The sequence below is a fragment of the Macaca fascicularis genome, chromosome 7 (genome assembly GCF_037993035.2).
Source record: "Macaca fascicularis isolate 582-1 chromosome 7, T2T-MFA8v1.1".
NCBI lineage: Eukaryota > Metazoa > Chordata > Mammalia > Primates > Cercopithecidae > Macaca > Macaca fascicularis.
Window position 1 is genome coordinate 41265496 of NC_088381.1, and position 24155 is coordinate 41289650.

The 24155-nt window shown below is 47.0% G+C and overlaps 1 protein-coding gene across 2 annotated transcripts; it reads right to left on the reverse strand.

The window, feature by feature from the left end:
- Positions 1-935: 935 nt before the first annotated feature.
- Positions 936-16329, reverse strand: OAZ2 (ornithine decarboxylase antizyme 2). 2 transcript variants are annotated; one of them, NM_001301346.1, is given in 5 exon segments: positions 936-2189; positions 2438-2523; positions 3800-3975; positions 4872-5026; positions 16086-16329. In NM_001301346.1, coding segments are annotated over 5 exon segments (567 nt in total). In that variant the 5' UTR covers positions 16106-16329; the 3' UTR covers positions 936-2058.
- Between the last annotated feature and the right edge of the window lie 7826 nt (positions 16330-24155).

Below are 24155 nucleotides of genomic sequence, written 5' to 3' on the forward strand. Positions count from 1 at the left end.
CCATCTCTACTGAAAATACAAAAAATTAGCTGGGCGTGATGGTGGGCACTTGTAATCCCAGCTACTCAGGAGCCTGAGGCAGGAGAATCACTTGTACCCAGGAGGCAGAGGTTGCAGTGAGCCAAGATTACACCACTGTACTCCAGCCTGGGTGACAGAGTGAGATTCCATCTTTTAAAAAAAAAAAAAAAAACTTGGGAGTGGAGCTCATTACTTTTAACGAATACAAGTTAAAGAGTCCAAGATTAATGACTTGGCCCACAGTGAAAACACAAGCAGGCTCCATAAAGAGCAATGTGAGAGCCACAGCTGAACAGTAGACAGTTGCAAAAATGTAGGAGGTGGAAGAACATGCCCTTCACTTGGCAAAACAGAAGCAAAAGAAAAAAAGTGCTAGTAAATCCTTGAGAAATTTAAAAAACTGTGGTGAGGAGGATTCCAGCCCCCTGGGTGCCACTGAGAGCTTATTCATCAGGCTGTGGTGTGGGGGACTGGAAACCACACCTTAGGACACTGAGCTCCAAAAGGAGAAAACTAGATTAGGGAAGGTGTGTGCTGCACCCTTCAAAGACCTCAGGAATGGGAATGTCAGGAGCTCCATGTGCCAAAACCCAGTTTCAGGACCCAACCTCCCCAGCCTTTTATAGAAAAGGAAGAGCTAAGAGCAGATTGGATCTTGGGTATAGCCTCTCCTAGATGAAGCTGATGTGTACACATCTGTCTCTCCAGGGGGCTCTGGTAGTGAGTCTCAGACTCCTAGCAACCCTGCATTTCACAGTGTAATATGGCCCCAGAGACCTAGGCCAGTTTATCTGTCGTCCTACACTGCAGCTTTTTTTCCCAAGGAGCATGCACCACACCTCTATTAGGCTCTGGACTCAAAACAGTTTGGTAGGGAGTTGGTCCTAGTTGAGAAATAAAGAATAGACCAACCACAACTTTAAATCAGTTTATTGACACAGTAACACAACACACTTGCCTCCCTGACATCCCCGTCCCCCTCACCAAATCTAGATCTCTTCCCACTTCCTCTCCCCTTAGAAAAAGCTGTTTAGTGAAAACAGTTAAGGGCAGGCCACTTCTACACTCCCAGCGCTACCCTAGGCCCTGCAGAGCAGGGTCTCAGGCACTACTCAGAACCTGGTGGGGAGGCAGCTAGTGCTATGCTCAGCCAGCCAGAGGCATCCAGTCCCTAAGAACAGATTCCCCCACAATTCCCAGGCCCTGAGTTGCTATATATTCCTCTTCCTCTCTGCTCTTTGTGACCCCCAGGAAGGAGACCTTGGGGCCTGGGCCTGCAGCCAGGAGCAATAACTCCTGGCAGTGATTTGAGAATTAGAGTTTGGCTAGTGTTTTTATGGCCCAGGCATCCCCCCAAAAAGCCCTGGTGGTGGGAATAAATTTCAATGCCCCTATTTAAAATGTACTGATAACATTAAACAGATTAAGTCAGCTTAACCAAATGCCAGAATAACACTAAGCTGTAAAGAAGGAGGGGTCTGACCTGCTTACTCCAGGGCAGACACAAATGCACACAGAGAAGCCCAGGTAAGAGTGTCAAAAAACAACTCAAGGACACTGCCCAGGGACTGAAAAGCCTATACTCAGGAGCCCCTGGGGTGACAGGAAGCAAAGAAAGAAAATACAGTCTTAATAACCAAAACAGAAAGCCAACAGCAGGGAAACCTGAGCCTGACAGTGCTGCCCACCAGCCCTCCAGGCCATGCCCCTGAACCCAGACAGTCCCTCCCCCTCTAGGCAATGTCCTCCCCTAGGCTAGATAGAACACATCACACAGCGCAGTTTAAAAAGCTTCTAATGCCAGTTCATAAACATCTTCATTTACTATTGGTGATTACATGTGAATAATATGTTTATACTGTTCTTTATGGAAAACAATTTCAACGAGTCAACTCCGAGAACACAATAGGCAACCCTCATCCTGAGCCCCTCAGTGTCCTTCCCTAGACAGCGAGGAGCCTTCTCGCCTGTCCCAGGGCTGCCTAACTTCCCCTCTTCCCCCACTGTGGCTCTTGGGCAAAGCATCCTCTATGACTATTAGTCCTCATCGGACAAGTTCTGGTCCAGGGGATAAACCATGAACATCACATCTGGCCGAGAGGGGACACAGGGATGGCCTGGACGTACAATCTCAAAGCCCAAGAAGCTGAAGGTCCTCAGGAGTGGAGCTGCAGAAGACAGAGTGTTAAAAAGTCTGATGAGAAACACAGGGTAGGCTGAAATCAAAACCCCAAACAAAGATGGAACAAATAAGCACTAGGCTTTTACTAACCCTTTGGGCACTTGACCTACCACCATGATTTCCCAGGGTTTGAAAGGCAAATTCAAGAGTCCCACCTCATTGTGGAGGTGCTCCCTTCTCTCCCCCAGGCCCCACTGTCTGGGCTATAAGGCTCAGGCGGCTCTGACTCCTCACCTCTGTCTTCTCGGCCCTTCCTGAAGCAGATGAAGACATAGTTCACTTTCATCTTCTCTTCAGCAAACTCTAGCAGTGCTAACAATCTGCAGGAAGCAAAGAGAAGTACTGAGGCCCGTCGCCACCTTCCTAGACCTCCCTCCCATTCACACCCCACCCCCACCAACCCAAAGGCTTTTCTGAGGCCTACAACCAGCAGTATAAATGCAGAAGCTCCGGGCAGGGTGCGGTGGCTCATGCCTGTAATCTCAGCACTTTGGGAGGCTGAGGCGAGCGGATCATGAGGTCAGGAGATCAAGACCATCCTGGCTAACACGGTGAAACCCCACCTCTACCAAAAATACAAAAAATTAGCCGGGTGTGGTGGCGGGCACCTGTAGTCCCAGCTACTCCGGAGGCTGAGGCAGGAGAATGCCATGAACCCGGGAGGTGGAGCTTGCAGTGAGCCGAGATTGTGCCACTGCACTCCAGCCTGGGCAACAAAGCGAGACTCTGTCTCAAAAAAAAAAAAAAAATGCAGAAGCTCCAGGAGGAAGATTCCTATGTCAAGACCTCAAGAGCCTTGAATTCAGAAAAAAAAAAAGGGCCACAGCACCTGAGAAAAATGTTATTGACTTTTCCTGTAATGGGAGTTCTTCATCTGAAAGCAACACTACCCATCTTAAGTAATGCTGTTCACAAGACAGAGTTTGGGGCCTAGAAAGAAAACCCAGTTCTTCAGGTGTCCGCCAGATTGCCAAGTTCAATATGATCACCTGCCACTGAGAGTGACACTCTGGGCTCTAACACAGCCTAAAAGGATTTTCTAAAGAGGCTGGGACCACTCGGGAACTCTGTCCCCAGGACATTTCTTACACATCTTGGCCTCTTGGAGAGTCTGCCCAATCCAATGAAATCCCACTTACCTCTGAGCTTCCTGGCCTCACTTCTTGGCCGCTTGGAGGGTCTTTGCCCAATCCAATGAAATCCCACTTACCTCTGAGCTTCCTGGGTGGGGTGTGAATGGGAGGGGAGAGGTCTAGGAAGGTGGTAATGGGCCTAAGTACTTCTCTTTGCTTCCTGGCCTTTTAAACTATACCATTGTGTAGCTAAAGGGGGATTTAGTGTCTGCTGGGAAGAGTGAACCATGGGGCGATTAACCGGCAGGCATTTGGTTAATGTGATAACAATCTGCTTTAATTATAACCTAGAGCAGGCCTGTCTTACTGGCTAAAAATAACCTGTTACAAAACGGTATCTGCTTGGGGAGTCTAGAGCTAAGGGAGAAGGCACAGACTCCCCTACAATTCTGTTACCACAGTAAACATATACTCTTCTCTGGAATGGGAACTCCTTTCCCTTCCCCAGCATTTGGCTCTTTACCCTTCTTTGCTCCCATCAGCTAATAATCCATCTGGGATTTCTACAAACAGGCTCTGGCTGGACAGGACTGCATCCCAAGAAGAGACCTTCACCTCGGTGACCTCATACTGGAAGTGGACGATGTGAGGTTTTCCATCATTCACAGGGAGGTCCTGGGTCACAGTGAGCTTCTCGTCCTGGGAAGGAAAGCAGGGCAGAGGACCAGGTCACTACTGCTTCTGGCCATATCATCCACTCCCTAATCTAGGTGATGCCGGGAGTCCCCTTAGGCCAGTCTCAGGGTAGCGTTGGATAGAGGCCATGCTGAAAATGCAGAGTGTCATGATGGCTAAAAGGAGCTGTCACTTACCAGAAACTAAAACCAGTTGATGGTAGTAAAAGCTAGCAAGGTAGGAAGGGAAATATTTACCAATTGTCCACTAGGTGCCAAGTACAAAGTGCTGTCCCATATATTTACCTTTATCACCATGACAAGCACTTCAGATGGTAATTAACAACTCCACTTTAAGTCTGAGAATAATGAAGCAACTGACCCGAGGCTCCAAAGACAGTGAATGGCAGAGATGAGATTCAAACCCAGGTCTCCCTGACTTGAAAGCCCACACTTTCCCCCAACACCACGTTCTTTTCCTTCCCTGTCAGAAAGGGAAACATCAAAAACAAATGATGATATGTGTGAGGGTTTGGCTGGAGCCCCAGTCAGCCAAAGTCTGATTCCAAGTGGACTGTAGGGTCCGTGTTATCTTATGTGTTACCTCCCTTGGGCACAATCCTAAAAGCCCAGAATTCAGCTACCCTGCTAACCTTCCATCCCAGTCTTAGTGAGAAGCTAAACTAACTTCTGGGCCTCAATTACAGCAGATTAAAAGGCAACAAATAGTGCTGTTATCTTTCCTCTAGTATTCCCAATAAGCCATGCAACAGCCTCAGCTGAAAGAGTCCTTCACAGTACCCCCACTGGCCTAGGCTAAGAGCCAGAGGACTACAGAAAATGATTACTGCCCTTGAGCAGCAGCTCAGTGGAGTCTGAGAAGGCTCCACACCCAGCCTTCCATCCCAGGGTCCTCCTTACCTTATATATTAGAGCTGAGAGAGAAGGATCCCTGCCGCCCCCTCGCCCACCGGGGATCTTCGACAGTGGGTGAGGGGCATCAGGAGCACCACAGAGGCCCTGGAACAATGTGCCTGCAGCACTGGAGCTGGGGACAGTTACTCAAAGGCAAAATACTACTGTAAGAGACAGAGAGAATGAGACAGTAAACACCAAGACTTGAAGATTTTTTTTTTTTTTTTTGAGGCGGAGTCTCACTGTGTCGCCCAGACTGGAGTGCAATGGCATGATCTCGGCTCACTGCAACCTCTACCTCCCAAGCTCAAGCAATTCTCCTGCCTCAGCCTCCCGAGGAGCTGGGACTACAGGCGCCCACCACACCCAGCTAATTTTTGTATTTTTAGTAGAGATGGGGTTTCACCATGTTGGCCAGGCTGGTCTCAAACTCCTGACCTCGTGATCCATCCACCTCAGCCTCCCAAAGTGCTAGGACTACAGGCGTAAGCCACGGCGCCCGGCCAAGATGTAAAGGTATAACTCAAATCCCACCCCCATCCATCCCGGCTCTCTCTAAACAAGGGAAGGCTTATGAAGGCTCCCCAACTGCCCCAGTCCTGTGGGCTTCAGCTTCCAGAACCACACTGCTGTCTTAGGGGGAACCCACCGTGTTGCAGACGCATGGGGAAGGAGTCTCAGGAGGGCCAAGCTGGCATGAACCTGGCTCACTGCAACCTCCGCCTCCCAGGTTCAAGTGATTCTCCTGCCTCAGCCTCCCAAGTAGCTGGGATTATAGGCATGTGCCACCACGCCTGGCTAATTTTGTATTTTTTAGTAGAGACGGGGTTTCACCATGTTGGTCAGGCTGGTCTCAAACTCCTGACCTCCAGTCATCTACCGGCCTCAACCTCCCAAAGTGCTGGGATTACAAGCGTGAGCCACCACACCCGGCTGGAGTGAGAAATCATTTAACTAAATCCCTTGACGGTTAAGAATAAAACTAAATCCAGGGATTTAGCTCTCAGAGCAGAGGTACACAATAGTACATAGAATACTGTGATATCTGATTTGCCCCTGGTATGCCACCAAATGCGGGGCCTTCTTGCCCTTCTTTGCTGATCCTTTTGTGACCTGAGCGTGGGAGGTCAGGTAATAGTGATGTGGTCAGAACAGAAATTCAGATGTGCTGGGTGCAGGGTATGTGCTGGGAGAGGATACATGCTATGACCTGAGTAAGGAATCCAATAATCAGATTATAGCAGGTAAAAGGCTCCTAAAGGAGCTCCCTGTCACCTTACTGGCCACCTTGATTTTCGGATGGACCCAACAGGGCTGTAGATCTGCTCAACTGTCTTTGAATCCAATTTAGTGGTTCCTTAGGCTGAGATGTAGTTCATTCCCTAGGCCAAGGGCAAGTGAAGCAGAGAAAGAGGTATATTGTGTGTGCGTGTACACACCACGACTCAGCAACAGGCCTGTTTCCCAGCCACCACACATCAGCCTCAGAGCAGCTGGAATGCAGTGGACACATACAGGGGGTACTGCAGTGGTGTGCTGGGGCCAGCTCACACAATCGTGCACATCTCTTCCCAAGTATGTGTTTAATGATGTCATGTTGATACCTTGAATTGGCCAGAGGAGGAGTATTTATACTGCAAAAGTCCCCAAATGCTGTAAATTAGGGCTTTTTTTCCCCCTGAAAGCCATTGTAAAATGGTGTGAGGTAACTATTCTTCACACTGTCCTTTGCTTTATATAGTATGGCATGCCAATTTTGGACTCTCCTAAATGAAGAACAACAAACTGAACTCACACTTAACATGGCAATGGTACAATAACCAAAGGGGCAGTCCTATTAGCAGAACTGTATCTGCACTCCAGCTGAAAATGGAAGTCCAAATCCATCACTGCTCAGCTCCTAGGGTCTGTTCTCTCAAAGATTTCAAATGGAGGCCTACAAGTATTCTTGGAAATTTCTTTGAGAAATGGATTTCCCACAAAAGTGTCCATGGGTGAGGAGCAGCGTCATTATCTAGGGGTGCACTTTGGGAGGCCAAAGAGGGAGGATCACTTGAGCTCAGGAGTTCAAGACCAGCCTGGCCAACATGGCAAAACCCCATCTCTACTAAAAGTACAAAAATTAGCTGGATGTGGTGGCAGGCGCCTGTAATCCCAGGTATTCAAAATGCTGAGGCAGAAGAATTTATTGAACCCAGGAGGTGGAGGCTGCAGTTAGCCAAGATTGCGCCACTGCACTCTAGCCTGGGTGACAGAGCCAGACTCCTCCTCCAAAAAAAAAATCTAGGGCTGTAACCACATATCCACCTCTTCCCTCCTCTGGAAAACCTCAGGTCATCCTCACCTCCTCCACTCTTGGCCTCACCAACAGCTGTTAACAGAAAGGGCTGAACTGGGCGCGGTGGCTCATGCCTGTAATCCCAACACTTTGGGAGACTGAGGCGGGTGGATCACTTGAGGACAGGAGTTTGAGAGCAGCCTGGCCAATATGGTGAAACCCCATCTCTACTAAAAATACAAAAAAAAAAATTTAGCCAGGTGTGGTGTGCACCTGTAGACCCAGCTACTCAGGAGGCTGATGCAGGAGAATCGCTTGAACCTGGGAGGCGGAGGCTGCAGTGAGCTAAGATTGTGCCACTGTACTCTAGCCTGGGTGACAGAGTAAAACTTCAGCTCAAAACAAAAATGGCCAGGCGCAGTGGCTCACACCTGTAATCTCAGCAGTTTTGGAGGCCGAGGTGGGTGGATCACCTGAGGTCAGGAGTTTGAGACCAGCCTGGCCAACATGGTGAAACCCCATCTCTACTGAAAATACAAAAATTAGCTGGGTGTGGTAGCGCGTGCCTGTAATCCAAGCTACTAAGGAGGCTGAGGCAGGAGAATCCCTTGAACCTGGGAAGTGGAGGTTGCAGTGAGCAAAGACCACACCACTGCACTCCAGCCTGGGCAACAAAAGCAAAACTCTGTCTCAAAAAAACAAAAACAAACAAACAGAAAGGGCTTAACAGAGGACTATGCTACTGTTTTCAAGACAGGAGTTATTTTCTGCTGGGGACAATGAGCTATTGTGATTCCCCCTTCCAATGTGTTAAGGGGCAGAATAACAGTGTCCAGACTAGAAAAAATAAGACAGGGGTTGGGGACGGCGGGGAGTTTCCCCAAGCAAATGCACACACATGCACCACATCATATGATTCCCTTCTCATTCTCCAATGACCACTTCTGGCCTGTGCTGAGGTTCCTGCAGGGGCATGAGGAGGGTTGGGCCACTGGAGAAAGCTGATTTGCTTCTATTGGTCAATGGAGTTAGCCAAAGATGGGGCAAACCCCTCTGAGATAGACAGATTATCATCTTGTATACGAGGAGAATTAATTAGGTTCACAGCATAACCCTATCAATCACGAAGGCCCTTGCAATTCTAGAATTCTGGTGCCAGGCTCCTACTTCCAAAGGAATTATTCCTCAAATGGTCTTTAGATAAGAGAGCTACATTCAACCTCTGCCCTGCATTCCAACTACCATCTTGATTCTTAGCTAATTTTTACTTGCAAACAGCAGAAGCAACGGGGCCAACTCACTGAAATGAAGAGAATAAAGTGAGGATATTGTTTTTAGACCATAATCCCCTTTGTCTTCCTAGAAATAATCCCTGGAGCCAGCCTACCCTGTGTCCAGCACTAATCTATGAGCTTGTGATATTTCTTTTTTTAAGCTAGTCATATTTAGCAGTGGGGCTTGTGATATTTCTGGTTTCCTGATCTCTCTTCTCTTCAAATAAATGCAAGATATCTACGCCATGGTAACATGTCATTTACTTCCCCACTCTCACATACAAGGATCCTGGAGGCTCTGCTCCTCCCCCATAAATCTGTGCAGGAAAGCGAGTGTGTATGTGAGTGGGGGTGGAGGGGTGTTTCAAGCCCCCACTCTGGGAACTAGTTCCAGTTCCCTAAAAGAAACAGCTGGGGTTTGGGATAAGCTTAGTAGACAGTAGATCACAATAATTATCTTCATCGTCCACATAAAGCATCTGTTATTAGTTACTTGCTGTGAATGGCAAATTGCTTCTCTTCCAAAAAACCTGACTGTCATTTCTAAAGTGAGAAAGGAAGGCGGATGGGTACGTATGTGGTAGTTAAAGACATTAAGGGGCATGAAATTACCCAGTAATGGCCTTCTCTTCTAATAATGGCTTTAGTGTTCAAATGGTATTAAAGATCCGCCACCAAGCTCATTAGGAATAGTGAATCCTGGAAGAATTTAAGCACAACAGACAGTGACTTCTAAACACAAGTATTCCTATCCTAAGATCCAAACCAGGTTGGGTTTCATATTCAGTTTAGTCTTGTTTCTAACTGGCTCCTATCCCCAGCTTTTTCCAATCCTTCCTCATCTCCTGGTCACACCACTTGAGGGCAGGCATGGTTTAATCTCAACCACCGAAAGGATGATTTAAGAAACAGGCTGGGCACGGTGGCTCATGCCTGTAATCCCAGCACTTTGGGAGGCTGAGGTAGGAGAAATGCTTGAACCAGGGAGGCGGAGGCTGCAGTGAGCTGAGATCGCACCACTGCACTCCAGCCTGGGTGACAGAGCGAGACTCTGTCTCAAAAAAAAAAAAAAAAAAAAGGCAGCTCAGTCCTTTTCTCCTTTTCAGAGGCTGAAAAGATCAGGCTGATTAAGGAGAATCAAATGTATCAGACTGAACCCAAACATCCAGCTGGGCTGGTCCTGCTTTGCAGGAGAAAAAAGAAATACACCATGCTGGAAACTAACGTGTCAGGTATCCAGCATACAAGGCAATTCAGAAGAGAGATGGAACATTAGAGTCAATCTGTTAGTGCCTTTTATTTTCTCAGTGATAGGACATGCCCTTGGAAACACTCCTCAGAATACATATGAGTGCTACTAACATATCACATCCTGCTGTCTCTAAAGTGTCTGTGAAACTGTTGTATGAAATGCCCTTAGCAGGTTACAGTTTCACACACTGACTACAGATAGGCAGTGTATGCAGCAGATGTATAGCTGGGCAATGATGATGGTAAATAAAATTTTTATAATTCAAATGTTATTTCTAAATCTCTAGGGTACTTACTATTTAGAATTAACCCTTAAGTCTCTTGATAAAAGTAAAGGATCTTCTGTTAAAGAATCACTTCCAGCTGGGCGCAGTGGCTCACGCCTGTAATCCCAGCACTTTGGGAGGCAGAGGCGGGCAGATCACAAAGTCAGGAGATCGAGATCATCCTGGTCAACACGGTGAAACCCCGTCTCTACTTAAAATACAAAAATTAGCTGCACGTGGTGGTGCACACCTGTATTCCCAGCTACTTGGGAGGCTGAGGCAGCAGAATCGCTTGAACACGGGAGGCAGAGGTTGCAGTGAGCCAAGACCGCGCCACAGTACTCCAGCCTGGCAACAGAGCAAGACTCCATCTCAAAAAAAAAAAAAAGATTCACTTCCGGCTGTCTTTAAGTCAGTTTTGATTTACACACAGTTGGTCCTCTATATCCACAGGTTCCACATTCGTGGATTCAACCAACCATGGGTCAAAAATACTCAGATAAAAAAATAGTACAAATAAAAAAGCACTAAAACTATTTACATAGCATTTACATTGTGTTATGTATTATAAGTAATCTAGAGATAATTTAAAGTATATGGGAAGATATACGTAGGTTATATGTAAATACTACACCATTTTATATAATGGAATTGAGCACCCTTGGATTTTAGTAACGGGGAGGTCCTGAAACCAATCCCCCACAGATGGCTACGGAAAGAGTACAGAGTACAAAGAGAAGAGATTCCACATAAAAGTAATTCTGTGAGTAACTTCCACTTAGCTACATCTAAAAAATACTTAAATTCAAATTCTCCTTAATATACTTCTGATCATGTTTCACTTGAATCAGTGGCCTCCTTCGCTCATTCAATTCTGCACCCTTTCTCTCTGGTTTCTATTACCTGCCGGAGAAAGTCAGATGGCCTTGATATTAACTACCTTTTGGTATCAAATGAAGACAGGAAAACCACATTCCCAACACAGTTCTACATTCATTTCCCCCTCTCAACCTCTTCTGACCCATTCTTTCTCAGGCCCTGTCTCACAGAACACCCAAAGGTGCCCTCACTTCCCTCATACAGGTTGCTTTTACTCTGAGACTAGGAATGTCTTTGATGACTAATCCCTATGCAAAAAGACATGTCATCACTTAGCAAAACAGAAAGAAAGAAAGGTGGGGGGTGATGACCACCTCCAGTCTAGTGTGGCCCTAGAAGCTGATTTCCAGCTGTCAATGCCCCTTCCATCTGAGAAAGGGCCCCTGGCAGACGCCAGGCATAAGTCATTTCACTAGGGCTGCTCTGCATTCCACAGGGAGTCTTCTTGCTAAGCACAATTATAAAGAAAATGACATCACCACTCTGAATCACAGGCTGAAAGCAAAATTGGGTTTTGGTTGATTCTCCACAAGAAACAGTTATAGTGGTAGCGAGAATATCTGTGCCTTTGAGGTTTGCTTATCACACAGCTGATATTGATACATATGCCAAAGGTAGGCACAATCACATATGCTACCAGAGGTGAGTGGATAGCTAGGTAATCAAGCTTTAAAATAAGACTTTACTTTTACATATTAGTACCTCAATCTAGTTTGTAGAGTAAGGTCATCACACAGTGCCAGCCTCTTCCCAGGATAGAATTACATCATTGTTTGTATAGTATCAAAGGCCTAAGAAATTTTCTTAAGGTTTATCTAATACAAAGCATTTTATGCTACTGCTGCTAACCGGACACTACCTGTTTTGTTCACTTTAAGTGACAAAATTCTTGCCTGCCTACTTGTCCGTTTCTGGTCTATAACTTTTTTTTTTTTTTTTTTTTTTAGAGATGGGCTCTCACTATGTTGCCCAGGCTGGTCTCGAACTCCTGGGCTCAAGCAATCGTCTCAGCCTCCCAAAGTGCTGGGATTACAGGTGTGAGCCACCATGCCTGGCCTGGTCTGTAACTTTCAATTAGGCTGCAAAACCTTCTAAATCGTGGCACAACTTGAATCAACACTGTATACTCTTTCAAAAAGGGATGAATTACTCGTTTTGTTTTTCTAGAAATGCACATTTGTAACATCCCTCTATCCCACTCCTCAGTCCCGTTTTTTATATTTTTGAGCAGCTCTGAGACTAAATTTGGATTTCTTGGCAGAGTGAGGAATTGCTATTATTAGCCCACACTGCTTTCTGAAGCTCAGCTCTGATTTGGGGGGATTCCTGACTATACTAGGAGAGTGCCTCTCTCTCTCTCTCCTCTTTCACTCTCTCCTCTCTCTCCCCCCTCTTCTCCTCTCCCCCAACCCTCCTACCTATAGGGTGACCTTGAAGGCACATCATAGGAAAACTGGCTCTCCCTACCACTCCATGCCCAACAAGCCATAGTGCCAACAAATAAGGAATAACTGAAACCAGACTCTTTAGGAAGAGACAGAAATTCCATTACCCAGGAAACCACTCAGTGAAGATGCTGATAGTTCTGATATGTTCTTGTGCTCTGCCCCTTTTCCCCCAAAAACCACCTGTAGAACCAAATGTGTCTCTTCAAAGCCCATCAGCACAGATTGATAATAATATCACTATCAAACCAGGGCTAGTGCTTCTCTACATACTATACTGTCACAGGTACAAAGCAAGCCCTAGACAGATACTGTCTCTCTGCCCCCGCAAATCCAGGGACAAAAAGGCCAGGAAGCTTGATTTCCTTGGATTTAAACCTCATGTTCAAAAAGGGTAATAAAGGTGCTTGTACTTGTATCTTCTTCCCTCCCCCACCATCAGGAATTCTGACATTTTGGAAGTACCAATCAGAACAACACTGGAAAGGAAGAGCCTTGTTTTCAAAACATGGTGCCAGGTCCTCTGCAACTATTTCTTCCAGGAAACCAAGCCTCCACCTCCTGAGTTTTTCACTGGAGCCAGGGAAGCTGAAAATCCCATCCCCCACCCAATGGGAACTAAACCCAGCCAGCTCCCCGCTCTGTGGATATGAAACACCCGAGAACACTGACTGGGAAGAACATCCGGCTCTTATCGGAATCCCTAGTTAGGACTCTACCAGGATTCCTTTTAGAAAGTTAGGGGCAGGCCCGAGGAAGCTAGGAAACATGCTATGGAAACAGGATTGCCATCACTCAAAGAAATCAGACACCCTGCACACAACACCCCACCCCCAGGCCAAGTGGAGAAGCCTGATCCAAGGCCTAGCTCCTACCCAGGCCCTGGCAGGCCAGTTGGCTCCTCTCTCCACCTGCCTCTCATACAGCCAGGCCCCTCAAATTACCAACACGCTAAGCAAGGGCCCTGGAGACAAGCAAGCCTGTTTTGCCACTTAGGAAGCTAGAAAGAATTTTTGAGTCAAGTTAACCCAACCCCCTCTTCTTTACACATGTAAGCACACTGGCTCAGCCAGAACTCAGGTCTTTCAACCTCACAGTTGGTGAAGACACTTACATGTTGGTTCCAAGTTGCTCAACTCTTAGGGCTCAGCCTGCAAAAGACTCGGCATTTCGACCAGCTCAGTCCAGAGGACTCCAGAGAATGACTGCTGAGACCACCCCACCTTCCAACCCCCACTACAGACACACAAAAAGAAGAGGAAAAAAAGTCCATCTCACATACCCCCTTGAGTGGGTTTTGTTGTAGGTCCCTCTGCTTCCCTCCACCCGTGCTTCATCCTGCCCTCTCTCATACCTGCCATCTATCCTCAGCACACACAGCGCCTTTGCCACACGTTAACACCTTTGCATCCAGCACTCTCCGAGTCTACATCCGCCTCCACCTCCTCAGCTCCAGAGGGGCTGGGTTACAGAAGATGGAGTGAAAGAGGGGAATGCAGAGGGAATGGACATGGAGACTCTTGGAAAAGGAAACTCTAACAGCTGATGGGCTATAGGGTAAAGAGAACTTGGGAGGCAGGGATAACAGGTCAAATAAGACCATAACAAATTATCAAATGGGGAATGAATTTTCTTTCTACATGTAAAGAAGAAATGGAGGTGGGAGCACTGGGTAAGAGTCTGAGACTTGGGGGAAGAAAATGGCCAATAGCTGAGAACTAAGTAACTAGAGACAGGAACTTCAGAGGCTGTTGCAGGTATTGTATCTTGCGTACTTCTGGACAGTACCTGAGAGAGAAAAGACTAAGAAATCCCTGAAGAAATGGAGTCCAGGAGGCAGAGGTTGCAGTGAGCCCAGATCGCACCACTGCACTCCAGCCTGTGCCACAGAGTGAGACCCTGTCTAAAAAAAAAAAAAAAGAAAAAAAAAAATTCCTCCAAGAAAATTAGGCCCTTGTCAGTAGAAAAAGAGCTGACACCCACTACAGGAATAGGATAGGAAAAGCTGCGGGAAGGAAGCAGTGGTTTTTAACCCCAGCTTCGTATTATAATTACCTGGGGAGCTTTAAAACTATATGCTAATAATCAGGACACTGTAGGCCAATAAGACCAATCTTTGAAGGTGGGGCCCAAGTGACTGATTTCTCAAATGTGAAGCCAGGGAAAGAAACACTGAAATACAAGAATAGCTGAAAACCCAGTTGGAATATTTAAGGCTGGTGCTGTTAACAAGTACGAAAGGAAAGTTGATAGCCTATTTCAGTAAGAAGAGTGCCTAAGTTTGAGAGGAACCCTGAGTGGCAGTTAGAGGGCTCTATGCAAAGAAAAGCAAGAAAGAAGGCAATAGCTTTTAAGAGAAACTAGTCTAATTCTGAATAGAACATGGCCCAATTTAAGAAAGATTTACAGGGAATGGATCTGCTTGCAAAATAATGAGGCCCAAGTGAGAGGCAGAGGCCATAAGGCCAAATCTGGGGACAAAAGGTCTGGTGTGGGGAACTAATGAGCTTCAGACACGGTTTGGACAGGACAGCAACAAGTCTGGGGAAAAAATGAGGAAGAGAATTAGGTCCAAATTGTAAATGAAAGCCATTCTGATGTATAAGGAGCAACTGAAATTAAAAATTCTGGGGAATTAGGAAATTGTGGAACAGTTTCAGAGAACAGAGGCAGAAATATGGAATATATTAAAATTTGAGGGAAGACAGGTAAGAAGGATTGCCTTGGAGAAAGAGAGGCATGCAGAGAAAGGAAAATTGAGCCGCTATCTGCAGGGGGAAGGGTATACCATGCAAGTTTGGAAAACCAGGGTGCTCGGTCTGAGAAAGATGTGCAGCCCTTCTCTAATTAATGGGGGAAGACTAGGGTCGGGTTTTGAGGGAGGAAATTGCAAAGGCCTAGCGTCCAGAATATAGAGCTTGGTTTGAAGGCACTGGAGGTACAGGGGGAAGGTTCACTGGAAGCGGGATGGCTGAGTCCTGTGATCTGATGATCCAAAGATGGGGTTCAGTTAAGAGGGGAAGGAGAAGGATGAGTCCCAGCTGAAAGATGTTTACAGGGTAAGAATGTTTCCAAGAGTGTTAGGGGTATACCATTGGGGCAATAGGATGGAGCACAGAATCAAACCCAGTGTTTGATAAATAAAAGGAATGACGTTAGGAGACTGGGAAAATGGGGCCTAACTGGGAGAGGGGTGTGGAGGGAGGAAGGTGGGGGAAAGATAAAGCTGAAGTATGGGACCAGAAGGAAGGCTGGACATACGTGTAAGGACTGCTAGGCCTGAAGAGAATGGGGGGAGGGTGATGAGTGGGGGTAACTGAGAACTGAGGGGTGGAGGCTGACTTTGGGCGGGGGGCAGTGATACGAGAAGAGTCTGGGTGGGGGGTGCAGTTTTCATCAGGGAGGGGATTCAAAGTGAAGGGTTAAGTGACTTATAAGGGGAGTAAGAAAGATCTGAGGAAGACAGGAAACAATTTGGGGAATCTGGATGCGGGGGAAAGCCCAGTTTGGGGAATGGGGCACAGTTCGGTGGGGCTAAGGAAAAAAAGGGGACCTGGTTGGAAGGTTGGGTTCCGGCTTTTGGGGGCTTTAGGGGAGGAGGAAGCCCGGATGAGGGGGATGGGCCCGACTGAAGAGAAGGGGCTAAAGGACATAAGAAGGCCCAGCTGCAGGGCTGAGGACCGGACTGGGGTGACTACAGTGGTGAAGGGAGCTGGCTGGGGCGGATGGCCCCGTTGCGGGGGGCGGGGGCCGGCTGGGGGTATGGGAGAGGCCCTCTGGAGCAGATGAGGGAGGATGGGGGCGGGGAGCCTGGGCCGGGCCGTTACCTGTCCTGGGTGTTTATCATCCTCGGCGGCTCTGCTCAGGGTGGGAGGAGGCGGCGCAGGGAGTGGATAGGTGGATGAGTGGGTGGGTGTGGGGTCGCGCGCGCGGGGTCGATCTCTGCGGGCTAAGTCCCTGTCAGGCCGCGGGCCGAGCACCTCCTCCTGCCTCAGCGAGCGCCTGCCTCCAACTGACCCTCCCCGGCCGCCGCCGACGCCGCTGCCCCGCCCCCGAGTGCCTCATCTGCATAGCCCCACCCCAGCGCCGCGCGGTGTCCTGGGAAACTGGGGCCCACAACAAAGGGCAAAGCTCCGCCCCGCCTCCGAGCAGGCGCACCAGGGACCAATCGTGGGGGTGGGGGTAGGGGGTCCGAATGAAGGGCAGGCTGTGATGGAGGCCATGGCCAAGGCGGTGGCTTTGCCCGCCGCTGCGGCAGCGCGGCCCGGAAGATGCGTTGTGTTTCCTGTAGAGTTTTCTGTGAGGATTGACTCAACCTGGTCCTCATCCCTATTGCTCTTTTGCGTGGGGCCGAACAGGGCTGTGCCATTTGGGAGGATATTAAAACAAAATCAGAAATCTAAGAGAACTACACACATATTAGCACCATTACCAGTCTGAGTCCAGGCCCACAGATCTGTTATCTCAACTCATAATGCAGAACCTCAGCTGTCAGCGTAGATCAACAATCTCAGCATCTGGCACACATCTCAATCGTCAAGGCTGCTCCAAGCACTGGCTTAGGGTCGGTCATCTGAAGCCAGAACTCTGTAGATCATGAGCACAGTTACAGCAAGACAGTTGTGGAAAGCGTCGTCACTAACTTGTTCACAGTGACTTCAGATCACAATCAGTGCAAGTTACTTCAATCGATCATGCAAGGTTACTAGTTCAGTTATCCCTTTCTGGTCCTTATCACAGATTAGTGCCTGAAGGCCACAGTCACCGGTGCGCAGACCCCTCAGATCACAGTCCTTGCAGGTTACAATCACAGGCACTTCAACATAATCATCAAAAGCCCCGACTTTGTTCACAGTCAACCCAGATTGCAATCCAGAGGTCACATTATCTCACATCACGGTGGGTCACTGTCACCTCAGATTACATCCATTCAGTTATTCAACAAATAATTATTTTGTTTATTTATTTTTGAGATGGAGTCTCACTCTGTGGCCCAGGCTGGAGTGCAGTGGCACGATCTCAGCTCACTGCAACCTCCACCTCCCGGGTTCAAGCAATTCTCCTGCCTCAGCCTCCTGAGTAGCTGGGATTACAGACGTGTACCACCATGCCCGGCTAATTTCTGTATTTTTAGTAGAGACGAGGTTTCACTATGTTGGCCAAGCTGGTCTTGAAGTCCTGACTTTAGGTGATCCACCCTCCTTGGCCTCCCAAAGTACTGGGATTACAGGCATGAGCCACCGTGCCCAGCCAACAAATAATTATTGAATAGCTACTTACTGTGCGCTCCAGGCATGTGCTAAAGTCCAAGAATACTCCGTAATAAACCAGGCAAGGTTCCTGCCTTGGATGTCACAATCTGGTCAAGGGAAGAGACACAGGCCATCACAATACCAGGTAAGTGCGTGCTCAATCTGAGGAATGCCACAGAGAGAGTAATTTAGGGAATTAAGGACAGCTTTGCAGAAAGGGTGGTAATTTGGAGAAAGGGTGATACTCCAGATCGGTGGTCACTATGACTTTCAGTTCACAAATGTCTCACATCAGAGTCATCCCAGGATATGGTTACTCTACTTCACAAACAGCATGCTTTTGGGTTTTGGATGATGGGGATGGAGGTACAGAAGAAAGGTTGGAGCTGCCAAGCTAAGGCTTTTTCAGCACAAATTAAAGTGGTAAATGATACCCAAACTGCCCAGATTATCACGAGATATTCAGGCAAGGCTGATCTTATACTCTGGTTCACTTTAAGATCCTCCACTTTGTCCCTCAGCTATCCCTACCTACTCCTCCAGGTTCAAGTCAGGTACGTTCTTACATTAGTACTTAGCAAAATTGAACACTTAAACCCAGCCCTGACCTACCCCATCGCATAGTCCCAGAGACCTGGGCAATCCTCTTGGCCCTCAAAGGGAGCTGGAATGTCTCACTTCTGCCAGCCCGTTCCTGGACAAGTAACCCTTTGACCTGAAGGGCAGTTTTTGACCCATGAATCAACAAATATTGAGAACTCACTATGTCAATAATAGCGACCATTTATTGAGCATCATGGGTAAAGTACTACATTTGAGAACAGCTCTCCACCCTCATTTTAAGGATGAAGAGAATTAAACCTCAGGGAGATTTATTCTGTCATCCAATATTTAATGAGGGTCTGTCTATACCAGACATGTTAACATGCTAGCTTTAATTCAAAGCGATTAAGTGGTGTAGTTAGAATTTGGATCCCAAGTTGCCTGATACTGTGCTTTGTCTGGATATGCATTGTGGAAGAGTCAGAAGCTCTCTGGACAGCTTTCTGTTTGAAGGAGTGGCCACCCTGATAGCCACCTGGCAAGTGAAAAATTCACAAAAACTGGTCTTTAAATCTAAATTAATTAAAATGAAATAAAGTTAAAAGTTCAATTCCTCAGTCCCACTAGCCACATTTCTTTTTCTTTTTTTGAAACCAAGTGTCACTCTGTCGCCTAAGCTGGAGTGCAGTGGAATGATCTCAGCTCACTGCAACCTCTGCCTCCCAGGTTCAAGCAATTCTTCTGCTTCAGCCTCCCAAGTAGCTGGGATTACAGGTGCCCACCACCACACCCGGCTAATTTTTATGTATTTATTATTTATTTATTTTGAGACAGAGTGTGTCTCCCAGGTTGGAGTACAGTGGCGTCACCTTGGTTCACTGCAAGCTCCGCCTGCTGGGTTCACGCCATTCTCCTGCCTCAGCCACTCAAGTAGCTGGGACTATAGGTGCCCGCCACCACGCCTGGCTTTTTGTATTTTTAGTAGAGACGGGGTTTCACAGTGTTAGCCAGGATGGTCTCAATCTCTTGACCTCATGATCCACCCGCCTCGGCCTCCCAAAGTGCTGGGATTACAGGCGTGAGCCACCATGCCCGGCCTAATTTTTATATTTTTAGTAGAGACGGGGTTTCATCATGTTGGCCAGGTTGGTCACGAACTCCTGACCTCAGGTGATCCACCTGCCTCGGTCCCCCAAAGTGCTGGAATTACAGGCATGAGCCACCTCGCCCGGCCCACTAGCCACATTTCATATGCTTCATAGTCACATGTGGCTAGCAGCCACAGTATTACAGAGTATACATATGGAACATGTCTATCATCACAGAAACTTCTACGACAGCACTATATCCCATCACCCTTCTATCCCTGTCTACCCCAGTCACCACCACAGGTTCAAGTTCCTTCTCATCTATTGTCACTGCATCCTTGCCCTCACACTGGCAATCTATCAGACTCGGCTGCCTGCCCCTAGCCATACCCTCCCACTGTGCCTTCTGCAACGTGTGATCAGCAAACTCTTCCACATCCTCAGTCTTTTCTCAGCATCTTTGCTTTATCTGAAACTTGGCTATCTACTAACTGCTGCTTCTCCAGCAGCTCTATTAGGTGAATTCTGTTTCTCATTCTCACGTGCCTCAGCATCAGAAGTGGGTAATGCCACCCCAATGCCATTTCTAGACCAGTGTTTAGCTTCCCCTCCCTCCCACAAAATCCCTCTTCCACTGGGGCTTCACCCTCTAGATATACTATCTTGGTTCACGTCATCAGCCAACCTCCTGGTTGATGCCCCTTATTTGGCTCATGCCTTTCTGCCTCTGTCTTCGCCCCAAATGTTGTCATATTTGGTGAGCCCAAGGTCCACGTGATGTCCTCTCAGCCACGCTCCTCTCACTTCCTTGACTTTCTCATCTCCAGTGAGATTTTCAGCACTCCACAGCAGCTGCTCACTCCTGTAGTTACACCCTCAACTTTGTTTTCACCAAAAATCATTTCACGTCCAAACTGTTGACTCTCCAACCATAACCTTTGCCTTAATTAAACCCCTCAATAAGTCTTTGACCTGTATCAGGAGCTTAACGCTTGACCTCACTAATTTCTCACTATTCATTAGCCCTAAGTTTTTTTTTTTTTTTTTTAAGAGGAAGAAACTTGTTAAGAGAGATTAGAAAGTAACCTGTCTATGACTGAGCATGGCAGCTCATTCCTACAATCTCAATACTTTGAGAGGTCCAGGTGGGAGGATCACTTGAGCCCAGGAGTTTAAGACTAGCTGTGGGTAATGAGGAGACCCTATAAAAATTAAAAAAAAAAAAAAAAATAGCCAGCATGGTGACACACACCTGTGGTTCCAGCTACTCAGGAGGCTGTGGCAGGAGGATCACTTGAGCCCGGGAGGTCAAGGCTGCAGTGAGCTGTGATTGCACTACTGCCTAATGTGTCAAAGCTTTAGTGCAAATACTTGGGTCCAAACTCAGTAGTCATTGTTACCAATTACAGATTTTTACATAGGACTGAATTATACAGTAAGCCAAAAAATTTGGAATAACTGAAACTCTCCTATTTGAGTCCACTGCCAGCTAATGATATTTTTTTTTCTCAGTTTCTCTTGGCAAAGAGAGATAATAGTTTATTATAAAAGTAGTCGTGCACCATAAGTGTAAAATTATGTTAAAATATTTCCCACAAAAATCATTATTTCTTTATGCATATTTTTAAAATTTTAACTGAGATTGTATATATTTATGGCATACATCATGTTTCATATATGTATACATTGTAGAAGAGTTAATCAATGGTTAAATAAAGTGTTTTGTTTTTTGTTTTTGTTTTTGTTTTTTGAGACGGAGTCTCGCTCTGTTGCCCAGGCTGGAATGCAGTGGAATAATCTCGGCTCACTGCAACCTTCACCTCCTGGGTTCAAGCGATACTCCTGCCTCAGCCTCCTAAGTAGCTGGGATTACAGGCGTGCGCCACCATGCCAGGCTAATTTTCGTATTTTTAGTAGAGACGGGCTTTTACCATGTTGGCCAAGCTGGTCTCGAACTCCTGACCTCAAGTGATCCACATGCCTCAGCCTCCCAAAGTGCTGGGATTACAGGCGTGAGCCACTGCACCCAGCCAAATCAAGCTTTTTAACATATTTATTATCTTACATCCTTATCATTTTTTGCAAATATACACTATGTTGTTATTAACTCTAACCATCATGATGTAACATAGATCTCTTGAACTTACTCCTCTTGTCTAACTGAAAATTTGTGTCCTTTGACCAACACTTTTCCAATTCCTCTACCCGCCCCCGGCCTCTGGTGACCATCATTTTACTCTCTATTTCTATGAGTTTGACTTTTTGAGTTTTTGGTTTTTTTGACACAGAGTTTCATTCTTTTGCCTAGGCTGGAGTGCAGTGGAACCAGTATAGCTCACTGGAGCCTCAAATTCCTGGCCCAAAAGGATCCTCAGTCTCCCGAGTAGCTAGGACCACAGGCACATGCCACCATGCCTAGCTAATTGTTTTTTACTCTTTTGTTTCCCTGTGTTGCCCAGGTTGGTCTCAAACTCCTGGTCTCAAGGGATCCTCCTGTCTTAGCCTCCCAAAGCAATGGATGGGATTACAGGTCTGAGCCACCATTCTTGGTCTGAGTTTGATTTTTTCACACTCTACATGTAAGTGAAATCATGCAGTATTTCTTGTTTTGTGCCTGGTTTGTGTCACATAACATAACATCTCTCAGGTTCATCCATGTTGTCGCAAATGATAGTTTCCTTCTTTTTTCAAGGCTGAATAGTACCCCATTGTCCATATGTACATTTTTCTTTATCCATTCGTGTGTTGTTGGGCACTGTGGTGGTTTCCATGTGTTGGCTGTTGTGAATAATGCTGCAGTGAACACGGGAATACAAACCTCTTTGACATGCTGATTTCAGTTCCTTTGGATATATACCCAGTAGTAGGATTCCTGGATCATACAGTAGTTCTATTCTTAATGTTTTTGTTGTTTTTTGTTTTTTATTTTGAGATGGAGTCTCACTCTGTCGCCCAATGGATGTCCCTTTACTAAAGACTAGCCAATCCTGGCCAGGCATGGTGGCTTACACCTATAATCCCAGCAGTTTGGGAGGCCAAGGCAGGCAGATTGCTTGAGCCCAGGAGTTTGAGACCAGCCTGGGCAATGTAGAGAGACCCCCATCTCTACATTGGCTAGTAATAAAAAATTAGCCAGGCATGCTGATACACCCCTGCAGTCCCAGCTACTTGGGAGGCTGAGGTAGGAGGATAGCTTGGGCCCAGGAGGTCGAGGCTACAGTGAGCTGTGATCATGCCACTGCACTCCAGCCCGGATGACCCTGTCTAAAAAAAAAAAAAAAAAAAGCAAAAAAAAAAAAAAAAACTAGGCCGGGCGCGGTGGCTCAAGTCTGTAATCCCAGCACTTTGGGAGGCCGAGACGGGCGGATCACGAGGTCAGGAGATCGAGACCATCCTGGCTAACACAATGAAACCCCGTCTCCACTAAAAATACAAAAAAAATTAGCCGGGCGTGGTGGCGGCGCCTGTAGTCCCAGCTACTCGGGAGGCTGAGGCAGGAGAATGGCGGGAACCCGGGAGGCGGAGCTTGCAGTGAGCCGAGATCGCGCCACTGCACTCCAGCCTGGGTGACAGAGCGAGACTCCGCCTCAAAAAAAAAAAAAAAACTAGCCAATCCCTCTGCAAAACCTATAGAAACTTCCTCTCTCCCATCTTCAAGGACCTGGTTCTTAAAATCTAAATCTTCCCCTTCAGCACACAAACATGCTCTCTAGTCTTTAAAAAATAGTAACACAGGCTGGGTGCAGTGGCTCACGCCTGTAATCCCAGCACTTTGGGAGGCCACGCGGGCAGATCACAAGGTCAGGAGTTCAAGACAAGCCTGACCAATATGGTGAAACCCCGTCTCTACTAAAAATACAAAAATTAGCCAGGCGTGGTGGCACACACCTGTAGTCCCAGCTACTCAGGAGGCTGAGGCAAGAGAATCGCTTGAACCCAGGAGGTGGAGGTTGCAGTGAGCCAAGATCACTCCACTGCATTCCAGCCTGGGCAACAGAGTGAGACTCCGTCTCAAAAAAAAAAAAAAATAGTAACACAGTCACTCTGGAAAACAGTTTGGCATTTTCTTCGAAAACTAAACGTGCAGCTACCACATGACCCAGAAATTGCATGCCTGGGCATTTATCCCAGAGAAATGAAGACTTATGTTCACACAAAAACCGGTACACATATGTTCATAGCAGCTTTACCCATAATAATAGCAAAAACTTAAAATTAGCTCAGGTATCCTTCAGTAGGTGAATGGTTAAAGAAACCATGGTGCATCCACACCATGGAATATTGCTCAGCAACAAACAGGAATGAACTATCAACACACAGCAACTTGGATGACTCTCCAAGGAATTATGCTGGTTATTTGTTGTTGTTGTTTTGAGACATTGTCTCACTCTATCACCCAGACTGGCATGCAGTGGCATGATCACAGTTCACTGAATCCTCGCCTTGAACTTCCAATCTCAAGTGATCCTCCCACTTCAGCCTCCCAAGTAGCTGGGACTGTAAGTGTGCACCACCACATGAGGCTAATTTTTAAATTTTTTGTAGAGATAGGATCTCACTATGTTGCCCAGGCTGGTTTCAAACTCCCAGAATCAAGCAATCCTCCTGCCTCAGCCTCCCAAAGTGCTGGGATTACAAACACGAGCCAACGAGCCTGGCCCTGATTTTAAAAAGGTTACATACTGTATGATTCTATTTATACAATAGTTTTGGTGTTGGTTTTTTTTTTTGGTTTGTTTTTTTGAGACAGAGTCTCGCTCTGTAGCCCAGGCTGGAGAGCAGTAGTGCAATCTTGGCTCACTGCAAGCTCCGCCTTCCAGGTTCATGCCATTCTCCTGCCTCAGCCTCCCTCCCGAGTAGCTGGGACTACAGGCGCCTGCCACCACACCCGGCTAATTTTTTGTATTTTTAGTAGAGACCAGGTTTTACCATGTTAGCCAGGATGGTCTTGATCTCCTGACCTTGTGATCCGCCTGCCTCAGCCTCCCAAAGTGCTGGGATTACAAGCGTGAGT